This window comes from Mytilus galloprovincialis, chromosome 8 (assembly GCF_965363235.1).
Source record: "Mytilus galloprovincialis chromosome 8, xbMytGall1.hap1.1, whole genome shotgun sequence".
Classification (NCBI taxonomy): Eukaryota; Metazoa; Mollusca; class Bivalvia; order Mytilida; family Mytilidae; genus Mytilus; species Mytilus galloprovincialis.
The window spans coordinates 84,830,923-84,847,230 of record NC_134845.1 but is presented as its reverse complement, the minus strand read 5'-3'; the positions used below and the strand labels follow the sequence as shown (position 1 = coordinate 84,847,230).

The window sequence follows — 16,308 nt, the reverse complement described above, 5'->3', positions numbered from 1 at the left end:
CGGTATGAACGTTTTATTTACATTGAATTGACAGATGATATCCATATCAATGAAGTTTTACGTCAGCACAATCAGTAATATATGACAGATTATTACATTGATATAAAAGAAATAACTTACAAATTTACATTTGCTTTGTTTTGTTAAAAAAATCATTACTTCATGTTTTACCGTTTCAGTATTGATATTGAAATGAGTCTGCTATGAACATGTTAAAAATGTGAAGAGTTTCTCGATAAATTCTTTCAAATGGGACTTGCTGGTAAAGAAACTTCCTCTCTAACATTCCTGTTTTTTGTATCATTAAACTGAACACCACGCTATTGTTCAAATGTATATAGAAACGCATTTTTTAAGATAGCATCAAGGGATATTGAAATAGGTTTTTGGTTTCTGAAAACCTATTCTTTATTCCATTTTATCTTTTACTCCAAACGTTTATGCGTTGATTTAGTAATATTGTGTTAAATCCTGTTCATTTTGTTCATTCTTTTTTCTAAATGCACAGCGGTAACACTTTTTCATCACCATAGCTACAGACAGTATGACAAATTCAATTAGCTCTGATAATGTCAGCAAACTGGCTCCTAAAAATATTCCCATCTGTCCTCCCAGGATACCTGAAAATATATATTTTATATTTAAAACATGGTTTCTATAATAGATACATATAAAAAGAAGATGTGGTATGATTGCCAATGAGACAACTCTCCACATGTGACCAAAATGACACAGAAATTAATAAATATAGCTCACCGTACGGCCTTCAACAATGAGCAAAGCCCATACCCGCATAGTCAACTATAAAAGGCCCCAAAATGACAGATATAACAATTCAAACGAGAAAACTAACTGCCTTATTTATATATTAAAATGAACGAAAAACATAGTTAAATTGATAAGTTGATTTTATTCACACTTCAAATATTTTGGAATATAAGACTTGTCATTCTTCATAAAAAAAAATATTACCTCTCTAAGTACCAGTTTAACTAGATTTTATTTTGCATTTTCCCCCTTAATCTTCATTTTTGTTTGTAAAGAGTGTAAGGACCTTGGACGCTTTGTAGAATTATTATTATATATAGGTAGCGGATAATGCTCACATATTTGAATGATATTCTATGTATTTTAGGGTTGTACGAGTATTTGTGTTTTTCTTTATTATAGATGTAAGTGCTGTTAATGCACTATTTGTTTTGTAGAATGCTTTGGAAATGAGTGTTTACGTGTTGACAGCAGTGGATACTTACCTTCTAGGTCGTTAAGCTTTTATAATCCATGTTTTGCCATTCATAGTTAGAAACACGTTTTATATATTTTTTTTTATCTCAATTTATTTAATCTGCTTTACCTTACAAACTATATAAACCGTAATGTAATTAAACATATTATTTAAAAACCTATTTATTAGTTTTTTGAATTAAATTGGTAAAATGATATTTTTAATTATTTATAGAATTTCATATCGAGGAATCCTACTAATACCACAGATAATTGTTACTTTACCTCATAATAACAGATAATTTGTTAATGTGAGAAAAAATATAATTGATAATAAACTTTAATCGCACATTAAACGTAAATGAGGAAAGAACCTATATTACTGTTTAATCCTGTTTAATCCCTTTTTTCACAAATGATGTAAACAAAGTTTATGAAAACAAATGAAGAATAAATACTGATAGAATAGTAAAATAGAAGCGCGGATAATTTCGAACAGACAACAACCCGTCCAAAGTTCACAGAGGGGTTCAAGGATAATATATTTATATGTTACATTGTAATAACCCCTTTTCTAATATTTGCAGTCGGGCGTTTATAATTAAATATTTCTGTCACATGTATTCATTTAGTGCGTATATAAAAGAGGATCATCGAAAGAATCAACATCAAGACAGGTGCTTTATTATTGCTATTTCCTTTTATAGTATAAGATAAACTCATCATATATACAAGGTCTAATTCTTTTTTCTGCAGACGTGCGTTTTGTCTATTAAAATAAACCATCACGAAAACCCGAATTAAAAAAGGCAAAAAGAAAAATATAAAGGTAACCCCAACCACTTTTTCCACCGATTTTCGTGTACCTATGAGGATAACTACTTCGATAGTCTATTGAAATATGTAAGTGCTATTAAATCATATATTTTTATGAAGATTTTTGATTGTCCGTTTGGTATATAATCTGCTGATTTTTTATTTAGATTTTTCCTGCATTCTGCATCAACATTAATTGTAATAGTAAAATTCCTCAAATAAATAAAAGTACTGATTAAGGTAACTCTAGTTTGAAGATTTTCAAATATTTCAAATCGTTCAGAAAGTTACAAGAGTGCAATTATTCGTAATGCATTTTCCATCGGGTACCACTGATGTTCCGTATTTTTCTAGAAGACTACACAAACTAAGAAAAACGGGTAGCAGTTCCTGTTGCTAGAAATGCCATTGATGCATTACCACTAAAATAATATATAGAGTCATGCGGCATAAATTGACTTAAAATGCAGTTGAAAAAGATCGTCTATTTTTTTCTCTAAATGAAAAAGGCATATTTTTAATAGCTCCGACGTGCAGAAATGGAAGATTTTTTCTATACTTCGTGAAATGTGAATATGATTTTCTGCAATTTTTAAACCTAATTGGATACGCTTTCGATTATATGTAATTTCAATCCTGTATCATCCAATCAGAAACCGTATAGGATTCTATTTTGAGTACCGGTAAAATGTTAAAAAATAATTGCGCTCTTGTTACCAGAAGAGAAACAAACTGATAAAATATAAAAGAGCCGTCTCTGTTGCGTTGACTTAAGAAATCTTTTACAGAATATTTCTTAGAAAATTGTACCAAATCACGAAAATATTGATATCATATAAAGTTAACAATTCCAAATACACTCACCTACAATGTCTTCTGTGTTATATTCTGGGATAGATTCCACGAGCAAATAGCTTAACGAATCATAGTAAAGTCTTACTTCCAAAATGTTATTTCTGCAAGCAAAAAGTAAAACACTTTACTATTTCAATCATTACAATAAATGCATTCACCTTCAAACGCTGCAATTAAAATATTGTATTGAAATTAAATGCGTTTTAAAGGCGGTGGTTTGTTAAGTAAATACAAAGTCTAAGAGTTTTAATTTGGAGATATAGACATAATTTACGGAATGCCTTTAATATTTTTTTCTGTCTATATAGAAATAACATAAAAAATGTGGTGCACACTGAATAACCCGGGTTATTTTAAAGTTTGCACTACATTTTTTTTATGTTATTTCGAATAGACCGAACAAAAATATTACACTCATTCCTTATATTTAATTTCAATTCCATTTAAAACAACAGTGAATAATTATAAAACGTTGACGACGTCAAGGTCACATGACAAACTTATGTCTATGAGCTGATAAATAAAACACCGCCAGCCAATCAGAAGAATGGTTACATCCAAAATTTAAGTATTGGTAAATATAAGAAAGTATAAGCTTCAATTTTGTTTAAATATATTAATTGAATATAAAATTACCAAGTTTAAGGGAAACTTTTATTTGTGAATCAAGCTCTCATTGAACATGTTGAAATGAAATTATCAGGAGAATTTTAACTAATAGGAGTATAAGTAAAACAAGAATGTTGAGTTAATTTGGTCAACTATAACTACAAATATATAATGCATATGGAGAAGCTTTCGCTGAATTAATGTACGGTTGACAATACAGTACACTTCTAATGATTTAAATAGAATAGAGAATTTTCGTTAAAAAGAAAGTCTTTTGCACATGCTGTATAACAAACCTTAGGGAACGACAATTTAACTTCCAGAGGAGAGGGTATGGTTTTCTGATCTCTATTTCGATAGGAAACAAAACGTTGTGTCAAGAAGATGGGGAAAAAAATATTGTGGTCAAGAAGATGAAAAAACATCTGACTCATACAAAATAACATACCCCTTTTTAAAATCAAATGGTTGCTCAATTAGCCATTTAATTTAATTTCTTAAATTTGTAGTAACATTTAACGTTATCAATAAAACATGAACAATACTTCTAACAGTTTGTCGTTTGAAGAAAAGGTACTATAGGAAATTTGCTTGAATTCAAGTATTAAAAAATCAAAATAATGGAGAATAAAGATTCAAAAGAAAAAAAGCAAACAATTACAACTAAATAATTAATAATTTACAAAAATAAATATTAAGAAAACAACAAAGACTAAATAGCCTAAGTCAGTATATATGTACAACATACTTTATATCTGTATAGCCCATTGATTGGAGTATTGGAAAGTACACATCAGCAGGAGACGTTGAAGTCGATATCGACTGGTCAAAGGTGGTGAACTCACAGGAAATCTGACATTTACATTGTTCCTTTAGCTCTGCGTTCGAATCGAATTCAACTGAAAATCGTATCAAACTTTTTAGGATTTTCATTTCCGACATAGGTGCATTAACTTACAATTTTTTATACAACTCATGTTTATTTTGGTAACGTTACAGCAGAATGCATTGAGTGTATAAGTATAGGTAGAATCTTTGGTTAGCTTGCATGTTAGCTGAACCGTGAAGTCATTATTAGGTAAGGAATTATATCCTCCTTTCAAAGTAGTCTAGTCCTACAGACAGGTAGATTGTTTATCAATCGGAGTAGTCTACTCTTAAAGAAGGGTAGTTTACCTAACTTAATAAGGACTTCACGGATCAGCTAGCAAGCAAGCTTACCAAAGATTCTACCAATACCTAAACACTCAAAGCATTCTACTGTAATGATAAATATTTCAAAGTATTTAGCTAAAATAGCATTATCAATTGTATATTCTTAGAATGAATGTGAAGAAAAATTTTAAGGAAAACAACAATAATCCATTTCAAATTATTATATCAGTTTGAAGTTCTATTAGTCAAAGGGAGGCATCATATCAAATCAAGTCATCTACAAAACCAAATGCAGTCTGAAAACATAGATATACATTATTTGGGCTTTCTGCATTTTTTTTTATTAATCGAATAATGCTTGTATGTTACATTGCAATCTATATCTTATACTGCCCTGGTGTTGTCATTTTTTTCGACAATGTTCATTTGGTATATTTCTACTGTATTTTATATGTTGAAAAACGTAGAAACGTGAATTGAAAAGTGATAGATATTCTGAATAAAAATCGGCAATTCTTGTAGTGTTGATTCATCACGCTTTGGAACAACAAGTAATATATACAATGATGATTCTTATAATGAAAATCACCCAAAACCTCTTGCATCGCAACCCAAACTGTTTTATTATTTCTTATACATCTGTTTATATTATAAAAATGAAGACTAGGCATGAGACATAACTGCCTAGTATACATGCATATGGAAAAACACCAAAACTTTATAAAAAAAAAAAAAAAAAGACATTATAGTAATCGAAAATAAATGCTTAAAAAGGTTTTGTGTTTGTGTTCGTGTCTGTTTTATTTTTATAATTTATTAGTTGTACCAGTTTTTTTTTATCTTTGTATTTATTCTCGTATAAATGATATTTTTTGTTTTAGTATTTGCATTAATTAGTTTCAAATTCTAATTTCTGAAATTATAATCACTACGTTACATTCACTTTTTTTATTTATATTTTATGAAAACTATATTTACCTTCATTCTGGTAATAACATGTGGCAGCCATGATTGGTGAGCACAAAGTTTCATTTCCTACAACATGTACAAAAAAAAAAACCATGAAAAAGATAATATGTCAATAGAAACTTTAACTATCTCATCAATTATACATTGAAGTTAAATCTTTGAATACTTTATTGTTTGTAACATTTTTTTTTCTTCTAAAAAGTGAAAAATAACTAAATTATTCTATGTCACGTGATAACGTGTTACCAAATAGAATTGTTTGTTATATATGTAAGGTATAATAATAATAAATATATATTAAATCCCGTCATATACATCCCACATTATATTAATTCAGTGAACAGGGCTTGTTTTAAGACTATTTATCGCATCAAAACAGATCTGTCCGAGGTTTGTTCAATTGGTTTTGTTGTCTGAGAGAACATGGTTTATTCATTAATTGACATTTCGCTTAAAATATAGCTTTAGTTATGCTTTTTACTTCACAACATTCTTTGGGTTTGCAAGTCATTTTTCTGTTATCCAGTAGCTATTTGCGTCATTGTAAGTTGTTTTTTATTACATGTTAAACCACTATTGTCTTTATTCCCGTGTAAAATAAGAACAATATATATATTTTTTATATTAGTTTTAGATATGGCATGCTGCTCCAACGAAAACCCCAATTTACCGGCTCTACATATGTGTCGGAGCTAAACAAGATGAAGTTTACCTGGATCTGTTACTGCTCTACAACCACATTGATTAACTATGAAATCTCTTCTGCACTGTAACTGACATCCTGTCCTACTATAGAACTGTTGATATTTCAATGTGTTCTCAAAACCAGGCGATTTTGTATCGATGCAATACTGGTCACCTCCAGCTTTATACGGTGCAGGCAAATATTTATACTAAAAGTAAAATTAAATTTATATAAAGGTATCATATATCATGACAACCGGCTGTGAATAAAAGGGTTATTTGGCGGACAGTACAATTCAATCTAATTCTTTCTTTATTTGAAAAAGATTGCAAACAGCCAGAGGCTATGTGTGGGTCTTCTCAAGACAGATATATACTGATTCAAAATTAACACAGGTTTTTTATGTTTACAAATATATTTATCATAAGACAAGACAATATGTACAGGACAAGATGCACGAATGATATTTGACCAGACAACCCTTCAATCGGTACATTTTGTCAAGTTTATTAACAGGCCCGCCGACTGTGTCGAATATATCAGAATAAACTCACACGACATGATTTTTATTAGCCAATAGATTTATTCAATGATACTTATGTTATATAAACAACTTCACTACCCGATGTAAAATTTCTTGAGCTTTTTCTGGTACACAATGATATATATCAGATTGTATTACATTTTATTGTATAAACACAGCCTGCAATGTCGATTTCATGGATGTTGGAAAAATGATGTAAAGTTTATTTTTAAGTACAAGACTTATGATTATAATTTAAAAAAAACGTCAATTTATTGGTAAATGAGTTCCATATATTAATAGAATCTGTAATCGGTTATTTTACCATCATCAAACATGTTATAATGATTAATACAAATTATGTTATACAGATATTGAAATTGTAAATTGAAATATTTTTTGTTAGTAAGTTATGACAATAGATGTCAAATTAGAAATTGCAAGGAACTGAGTGCATATCGAATGTAATCAAGAATGTAATTCACAAAACACATTATTTTCAATAATTGATAATTCTCTTGATTATCGAAGACAATTTAAAAGTCTTATCGAATTAATTTGCTCAAGGAAACTTTATTTACATATTGTCACGACATAGTTGTTAAATTGTTTACAAAGTGATATTTGTTTCTTTATAAACGATACTTTGACTGAATAATTTGAACTCCTACATACTTATTTCGTTCAAGGGTTCCAGACCGAATTTCGAATCATTGATGAAAGTAAAAACTTAAGTCAATATTTTGTTTCAAAGGTCACCTGTACACCACTTATTCGAACAATTGAACGAGTTTGATGAAATTTAACATAGGTCAATCTGTAGTTTCATGGTTGGAACGAATTTTTCTTTTCTTAAATATAACCGAAAACCAATTTGGAAGACGGATCTGAGTAGCTGGTTGTATCACGTCAGCAAATTTAAAGTTCAATAGGGATTTTGTACAGTTCCTTACGAATTACATTTGAAAGAAGCCCAAAGAATTGACATGTTTTCAAAACTCTAAAAATACGTCTGGTAGCCAAGTAAAAACAACACAACAAATGATTAAAGTGCTTAAGATTGAAATTGAAATTGCCTGTCATACAAGTGATAGGTTAAACTTACTAGTTATAAAACTAGGTTAGATTAACCATATTCTTGATACGAAAATGCCTGTACCAAGTAGGAATTGGACAGTTGTTATTCATACGGTTGATATGTTTGCGCTCTTAAAATTGCCATTTGTTAGGTTAACATTTTCCTGTCTTGGAATTATTGATATAACTTAACTATCTTTTTAAGAAAACCTGTATAATTGGAGTGCTTATCAGAGGAAATCTTCTCAGTCAGTAAAACAAGAAATAACTATGCATTAAACATGTTAAAATAGTAAAAAAATATTTTGAGAAAAGTACAAATGTGCTCGTTGCATTTGAGCTATTTACAAATTGACCCTTAATTACTAAAATTACTTTATTTGCTAGCAGAAAAAGCATCAATAACATAAGACCTAACGTTGCAAGGAAACCGGAAGTTAAAGACACTACTGATATTTTTGTAATACAAATATATATCATTTTTACTATACCTTTGTCATTTTCATGGAGACATAGGTCGACATTCCTGGGGATGAAATAAAACCTTTGTTGTTGACGTCTGGTTCTTCTTCAGGATCATGTAGGATTATCTTTAAAAAAAATGAGATGTATGTGACGGACAGTAATAAAATTAACGGTACCAATTTTCCTGCACCAGATGCGCATTTCGACAATACATGTCTCTTCAGTGATGCTCGTGGCCAAAATATTTGAAATATTAAACTATGTTTTAAACATGTAATTTACAATGTCTTTTAATTGAGATGTTTTTTACCATGATTTTATCCAAACCACACACGCACATATTTACTAATAAAAAGCTGAAAATGTTCAGATAACTTAAGTCGTATCAATAAAGTCTTTTAAGCATGATTAACATGTTATTCGATTAGAGGTTGTTATGTATTTACCATTTTTTGTAGGTATACCTTTGAAGTTGTGATACTGGACAGGAAGCAGAAATATCATTTTTCCGTATTATTGACACATATTTTAACTAAAACTATTAACTGTATTCTGTTTAAAAACGTCACACATGAAACATGTACTCTTCAAAAGAAAAGCAAAGCAGGGTAATCTATAATTCTGTATTGATTTAGATCTTTCACACCAGACAGTCATAAATCTAAAACAAACTGACAACGCCATGGCTAAAAATGAAAAAGACAAACAAACAACAGCACACATGACACAACATAGAAACTAAAGAATAAACAACACGAACCCCACCAAAAAACTAGGGGTGATCTCAGGTGCTCCGCATGTGGCACCCGTCATGTTGCTTATGTGATAACAAATCCGGTAAATAGTCTAATTCGGTAGGTCACATTCATGAAAGGGAAGGTGATTGTAGTTACGACGTAAGGAACATATCCGAAATCATTTGTGAAAAGGTTATTCCATAACGGTCAACCAATCGTTGAAGAAGGTGTGATATATATAAAAGTAATTTTTTGCATTCTTCTATCATACAATTATTGTGGATTCATTATTATTTGTTGGACACCAATTTTTGTGGCTTTCGTGGGTACCGGTGAACCACGAAATTAAATGTTCAACGAATAACAAATTTTATATACACTTGTAGGCAGACTTCGATAAAACAACGAAATAAAATATCCACGAACATGCAAGTTATTCTTATTCCACGAAAATTGGTACCCACGAGAATGAATGAATCCACAGTAGTGTACTATTTAAATCCTTTCAGGTATATTAAATTCATTGTAATATGAAATGACAGCTTACGGGGTCTCGCGGGTCTAAATCAATTTTTTTTTATATAATATGGGATTTCGCTATATTTTTTTCTATAAATGAACTTTATCTTATACTTAATAGAAAAATAAATTTAAAATAAAGGGATCACTGTTCATTTACGCTCACAATCTGTTTTCGAAAGAAACATACATTTTTGTTTATGCCTTTTTTTCTGTTGAACTAATTGGAGAAATAGCGGTAATATCGAAATTAAAAATGAACTAACTTACAGAAATCGCTTAAATTTTACAATTATTTAGCTTATGTACAGCTTATTCGAAAACAACAATAAAACATATAGGTCACCGATGAGTTAAAAAAAATATTTCAATTTCATTCCACAAAATGGCATTTTCGCACCAATCGGAAATAATTTGGAGCTTTTTCAATGATATCTACATTTTAAAAGTCACCTGGGACCAACGAGTATTGATTTTTGTAATGATTTTTTGTACCATATGATAAAGTAATAACTACTAAAGGTAATTCATAAAATTTGTGATGAAAAATAAATGTTTGTTTTTTTGTTGAAATCTTATACCCGCGATCCTCCTTAAGTCTGAACACTGGATGGAAATTTGTGAGGTCACTGTGACATCATGGCTTAAAATGAAAAAGACAAACAGACAAACAATAGTACACATGACACAACATAGAAAACTAAAGAATAATCAACACGACCCCCACCAAAAAGTAGCGGTGATATCATGTGCTCCGGAAGGGTAAGGAGATCCTGCTCCACACGTGGCACCCTCCTTGTTGCTTATGTGATAACAAATCCGGTAAAAAGTCATATTCGGTAGGTCACATTCGTGAAAGGGAAGAGGATTGCAGTTACGACGTAAGGAACATATCCGATATCATTTGTGAAACAGTGATTCCATAACGGGCAACGAACTCATGATGGCGTCCGTAAAATTAACGAAGGGATGATTTCAACTTCACTATTTGGAACTCTTGGTTTAATAACCTCCTTATGAGCAGCAACCCTTTATCAGGACAATCATGATGGGAAATGCAAGCATGGGATTATTGTATCAATTGGAGATATATACCCCGTATGCAGGTGCTGCTGGAATGTTGCTACTTAGAAATGGAAAGTTCACAATTGGAAAGCTGAATATATTGGAAGCATAATATGCAGGACAATTATTTTCAAGAACATAGAATCAACAGAAAAACGTAATAAATATTTAGCTATGAAGCATTGTTACTTTCTGAAGGATGATATAATGATTTTCATAAAAGGTTATTTTTATTTGATAGTTGATTTTTTTTTTTTTTTTTAAGTGTAGGGACTAAAATGATCCTAAAATTGCATTTGAAAATATCACTCTTAATGCTCTGTTCGTTTTATTTGCAATTAACAAAACATCTCTGCTTTTTTCTAATTCATATGGGACATAATTTTAACATTTTATAAAACATTGATTATATAACTAATGAAAATGTGAGTATACAATCAAAGGGTATCTATATTTTGTGCAAATATATTCAACAAATTAAAGTAGATTCACTAATTTACATAACTTGCAAACTACAATGCCCCAGCTAGCTTTAAAAGTTTAATGCAAACATAATAAGAATGAGAACAAACAATAGAAAACTCTCTGTGGTTTAACAATGGAATTAATAACTGCTCTGTAAACTACTAATTTAGTTTAATGAGTATTTAATTGCATGTTAGTGAGTCCTTGCGGATGTAGATGATAGAAAATGACACAAACAGATCGTTATTAGAAGGTTGCGGTAAAATATGTATATTTCTTTTATTAAAAATTTATGTTGATATAGGGTTGGGTGACTACGTGGATCGAATATATCCCGTTCTGCTTGAATCAAAATGAAGCTTAGTTTGTTTCATATTTCACTTGCATCCAGATTTGACTTAAAACTGAAACTTTACGACAGAGAATTATTACAATTTTCTCATTGTAAAATTTTCTTTTCTTTGTAGCATCATTATAGTATCACCATCATATGCAGTATGTATCTCCCTTTTGGTAATATATTCTACAGATCGGGTTTCCTATTATTATGTCATTGGCTGAGGATTGTTGCTTACAAAGAAGCTTTAAAACCTAATTGGGATCGATTTTTCAAATAATCTGTTTTATCAATATGAACCCATACCCCGTAAAATCAATTTCAGACTAGTCAACTGTTCCGATCTGTTCAGACAAAGCGGTCGCGTTAAATTCATTACTGTTTATTACTTTTTGTTTTTAGACAAGTCAGCATTAGTGTAAAAAGACACATACTAGCTGCTTAACCGTCTGAAAATAGAATACTTCTGAAGGTCTTAATTATTATCCATAGAATGTTTAAATAATTTAATAAAATGAATTTTTTAACATGCTGTTTTCAAAACTATGATAACAATAATTGGGTCATCGAACTTTTTTCCACGCTACAAGTTGAGCAAAATTGTCAGATTTTGAATAGTTATGCATGGAATGTACAATTTTGTTTCATAAAAAGAAACTACATCATAGATTTAACCAGATATCTTTTGATAGCTATTATACATGTGTTTCTCTGTCACTTACTTGTTCGTCTTTCTTTGTTCTATTTGATCTCCCATTTATTTGAATTGTAGTCCTGTCATTTTAATGTTAAACATTGCCATAGATCAGGTGCTCCGCATTTTGAATTAAACTTCCTTTAATATTGTATGAATTTTCATATTATTGGAGGTAATTAATTGTCAAATTACAAATAATGCAAGTAAATTAAAGACGCATTTTCTTATGTAGAAAATAGTGGATTAAACCTGGTTTTAAAGCCAGCTAAACCTCTTACTTGTATGACAAGTATCTGTCAAATATCAAATACATATGACTTAAGCATCTTTACAGGAATAGACGGGAGTATACTGTGACAGTACTTCAGTTCGTTGGGTACCAATTTTAGTGTTTTTCTTGGATTGCTTTATCCACGAATTCAAGTGTCCATTGAAATATTACAACTGTTGTCCAAAATCAAGTCATAGATGAAAAGATCCCAATGTAGGTTTGACTAAATCGATACGAGCATTGTTCAATTATATCTCGAAAACACATCGAATACAAGCAAAAACTCCATCAGACTTTTATTTAAAACTTCAGAGCAGATTTTACCGATTCAATTCTTAAAGCAACCTGAATTGTCCGACTTTGTACTTTTACATTCTGACCAAAATTATAGTTTAGATCAATGAGAGTCGGATTTCCGGTGTTTATTTGCCGGATAATATACTTAAGTGCTCAAAATTCTCATACGAAAAAAAAAACTTGTTTGGTTTGTTTTTTTCTATTTCAAATTTAAAGCATTATAATTCTACAATTCAAAGTATATTTGTAGGACTTTTTTATGTAAATGTTTTCTATAAGTGACATGTGTTTGGCCAAATTAAAAACTATGTTGATCTCAGGCTAATTATTGTCACCACTTCTATATTCACGTATGCAACATTAAAAATGTTAACGTTGCAATATCCTTCCTCGAGACAATTTGTACGCATAGCTTATATCCGTGAAGAATGTTGTCATTGATGCAAGACGAAAACTGAATTGAAAAGGGACACCTGATTTTGCAATGTCACTCGAATCAATATAAAACAATAGTGTATTATTTTCAAAAACGCGATTACTTAAATTGACATGCTGATGGTCCAATAAACACCTTTGATAATCGTTGATCTGTTGATATCAAGGTTAAAAAATGTCATCACTTCTTAGTTCACGTATGCAACATTTGAAGTTTTCAATTTGTAATATCCTTCAACCGAGACAATTTGTAAGCATAGCTTATATCCGAAAACAATTATTTTATTAAATATTTATTGAATGCTGTCATAGTTAATATTAATTGCAAAATTTATGAAGGACGAACAAATAAGTGAAAAGAAACACCTTATTTTGCAACGATCCATAATTCAATATAGATAACAAAAGTTAGTTATTTTAGAGAACGTAATTTATGATGGCTTCAAATTCTTTGCCCGATCTTTTTCTTAAAATAACTAAATTCCACGAATTTAATAACCCACGAACATATTCCTTTTGGTTAAATTACAAAAATTGGTACCCACGAACAAATTTACTTTCATAGTAACCAGAGACAAACATCTAAATTTTAGTTTCAGTTACTTAAGCATCTTATCAATAAAATACAATTTAAAAACCAAAAACACTTGTTATTTGAAAATGCGTCATAACTACCTTGACACCAGCCGCCATATTGGTATTGAAGACATACTCGTCCTGCTTGATATTAATATAGAAGGTTAAGGCCGTCGCTGATCCAGTCATGCTACCCTTCACTCGTCCTTCTGTTGGTAACTTTTCATTGGAATTATAGGTGAAACACTTTCCCCATTGGGTTACTTTGGCCTTAAGGATGTTTTTACAGGCAATGACGTGTCTTTCATTCACACAATACATAAACATATCATCTAGGTCAAAAGATACATTGTCTAACCAATCTTTCGACAAGGAATCATTCAGTTCAGCGTAAGCAGGATTGGTGTAGTCTAGAGGTGGTAGAACAACCCCAAGACGACTACTGTGTAGTAAATGCGACATCATTACCGCACTTGCATTGATAGCTGACAGTTTGTATGGAGACATATTGCAGATTGTCACAGCTGGATAGAACATTTCTCTAACAAATTTAAGATTGATATTGGTCAATGTTGGATTTGTTCTGTAGTAAGCGAACAATGTGTATACTGTATAGACCAGAAGGGATCCCATTCCAAATAAGGCAATTATCCATATCACCCTGAGATAAATAAAAAAAATTATTAACATCGATATTACAATTTTACATTTATAGTAGACCCTATGTCAATGTCTGACATGTTCAACTAAATATTCTATTTGCTTAAGGTGGTACCAAAACACCTTCACTAAAATTAATTTGGCTATTTTAATTTTCATAAAATTTTGGCATAGTATTTACTTTGACCCTTTGACAAATATTTAAAAATATACAAAAAATTTAACCAACCAATTTATTAGTAAAATTACACTGGTGATATTGCAGTTTGACAAACACTAATTTTATCATTGAGAAGCTTAATATTCCCTTAACAACCCAACGTAATTAAAACGTTTAGCTGATTTTTCACTGTAGTGTTAGGTACCACCTTTAAAGGATTGATTATCTAATTAATTTCTACTCATTCTATATACATTAAATGAAAGAAGATAGGAATAAAGTAAATACTCCGTAATATTAGTTTTTAATCCATGCTTAGTCAATAGAGGACGAAGGATTATCAAATGGATGATTATTTATTTTTAAATGGTTTTCATGGAGCAGATACATCTAAGCTTATTTATAATTAAAAAGGTAAACAAAAAGTAGTTTAAATGAGGATCTCCCCTTTCGTTTAGTATGTCGTTGATTTGCTTCTCATGGTTGTTTTCCTCAATATCAACTATTAATCGTATTGCGATATATGCATGTGTGCATTCAAAATTCTTTTGTGAATCAATTAATTTGTTAATTTGTTAAAAGATAAGCATTGCAATAACAAAATGTTAATGGCACATATTATATTTTGCTTTGACAATTGCGGGCTGTTCCGTTACAGATTTGATTTTTCAAAGTTGCTTTCATCATTTTCAGAAACTTATAAATGTATATTTTCGGCAATGCGTTTTTTTGTAATAATTTATAAATACTTTGACAGAATTGTTTTAGATTAAAAAAAAAGAACTGCAAATCCGAAATGATCTCTTTCGTCCGACATCAACCTTATGTAACAATAATAAACTCATCATATATACCAGGAGTAAATTTATGTATACCAGACGCGATTTCGTATACAGAGCACTTACCATTGAAGCTTGAACAAAAAATGTTAAAAAAGGAAAACAAAGTAGAAAGTTGAAAGGTGAAGTGCATTTAAAACCTATAGATTTTGTCAAATACAGCTACTATTTTAAAAATCAAGGTTTTTTAAACAGTCAATTTATAATAACGTTATGGCAGTGTTATCCTAAACTACTTACCATCTTAGTTGATATTTGTTTTCTCTCCTTGCATGCTTTAGACCATGCATAGTCGTGTTCTCCCGAAACTCTCTCCATAATGACTCAACATTAACCGAGTTAGTATTCGATTTTAAAATCTCCTTTTCTTGACAGTTTAATTTGTTAATGATGCTTTCATTTCCTGAAGGTGTACAAGTGAGATCGTTTTTCAATTCTTCTTGTTGTGAGTTGTCGATATTCCTAAAATCCTTTGATGCTTTATCGTGCGCTGGTCGAACTTTTACAAACGGCATACCTGCAGAGTTTCTTAAAATGATATGAGTTTACTTTATTGACTTACAACTTTATATCGGCTGATGTTTATTACCGATTGATTTTCTGTGTGTTTTGTTTAAATGGAAGCAATAAGTTAAATTTGTACTGTATTACTTTACATAGTTGTTCTATAAAAGCGTTTTCTTAAGTACATCCAAATTATCATGCTTTAATGATTTATTATAACCATGTAGTACTTTTACAAGGACAAAAGCAAAAAATGTAAATATAATTCTTGGAATCCAATTCGAATTCTGCAAATAAAAAAATATGCACTAAAGTCATACTTCTCTTTCTATGATGTTTTTTTTTCTATTCACCGAGTTTCACAACAT

The 16,308-nt window shown here is 30.3% G+C and overlaps 1 protein-coding gene across 1 annotated transcript; it reads right to left on the bottom strand.

The window, feature by feature from the left end:
- On the bottom strand, window positions 1-15,980 carry LOC143043613 (acid-sensing ion channel 1A-like). The gene is made up of 8 exons (XM_076215840.1): window positions 15,677-15,980; window positions 13,877-14,438; window positions 8,405-8,503; window positions 6,341-6,521; window positions 5,638-5,694; window positions 4,253-4,403; window positions 2,905-2,996; window positions 1-620 (listed from the first exon to the last, which is right to left on the bottom strand). The coding sequence occupies exons 1-8, from the start codon at window positions 15,949-15,951 to the stop codon at window positions 451-453; spliced, it is 1,587 nt and encodes a 528-aa protein (XP_076071955.1). The 5' UTR covers window positions 15,952-15,980; the 3' UTR covers window positions 1-450.
- Window positions 15,981-16,308: the final 328 nt, after the last annotated feature.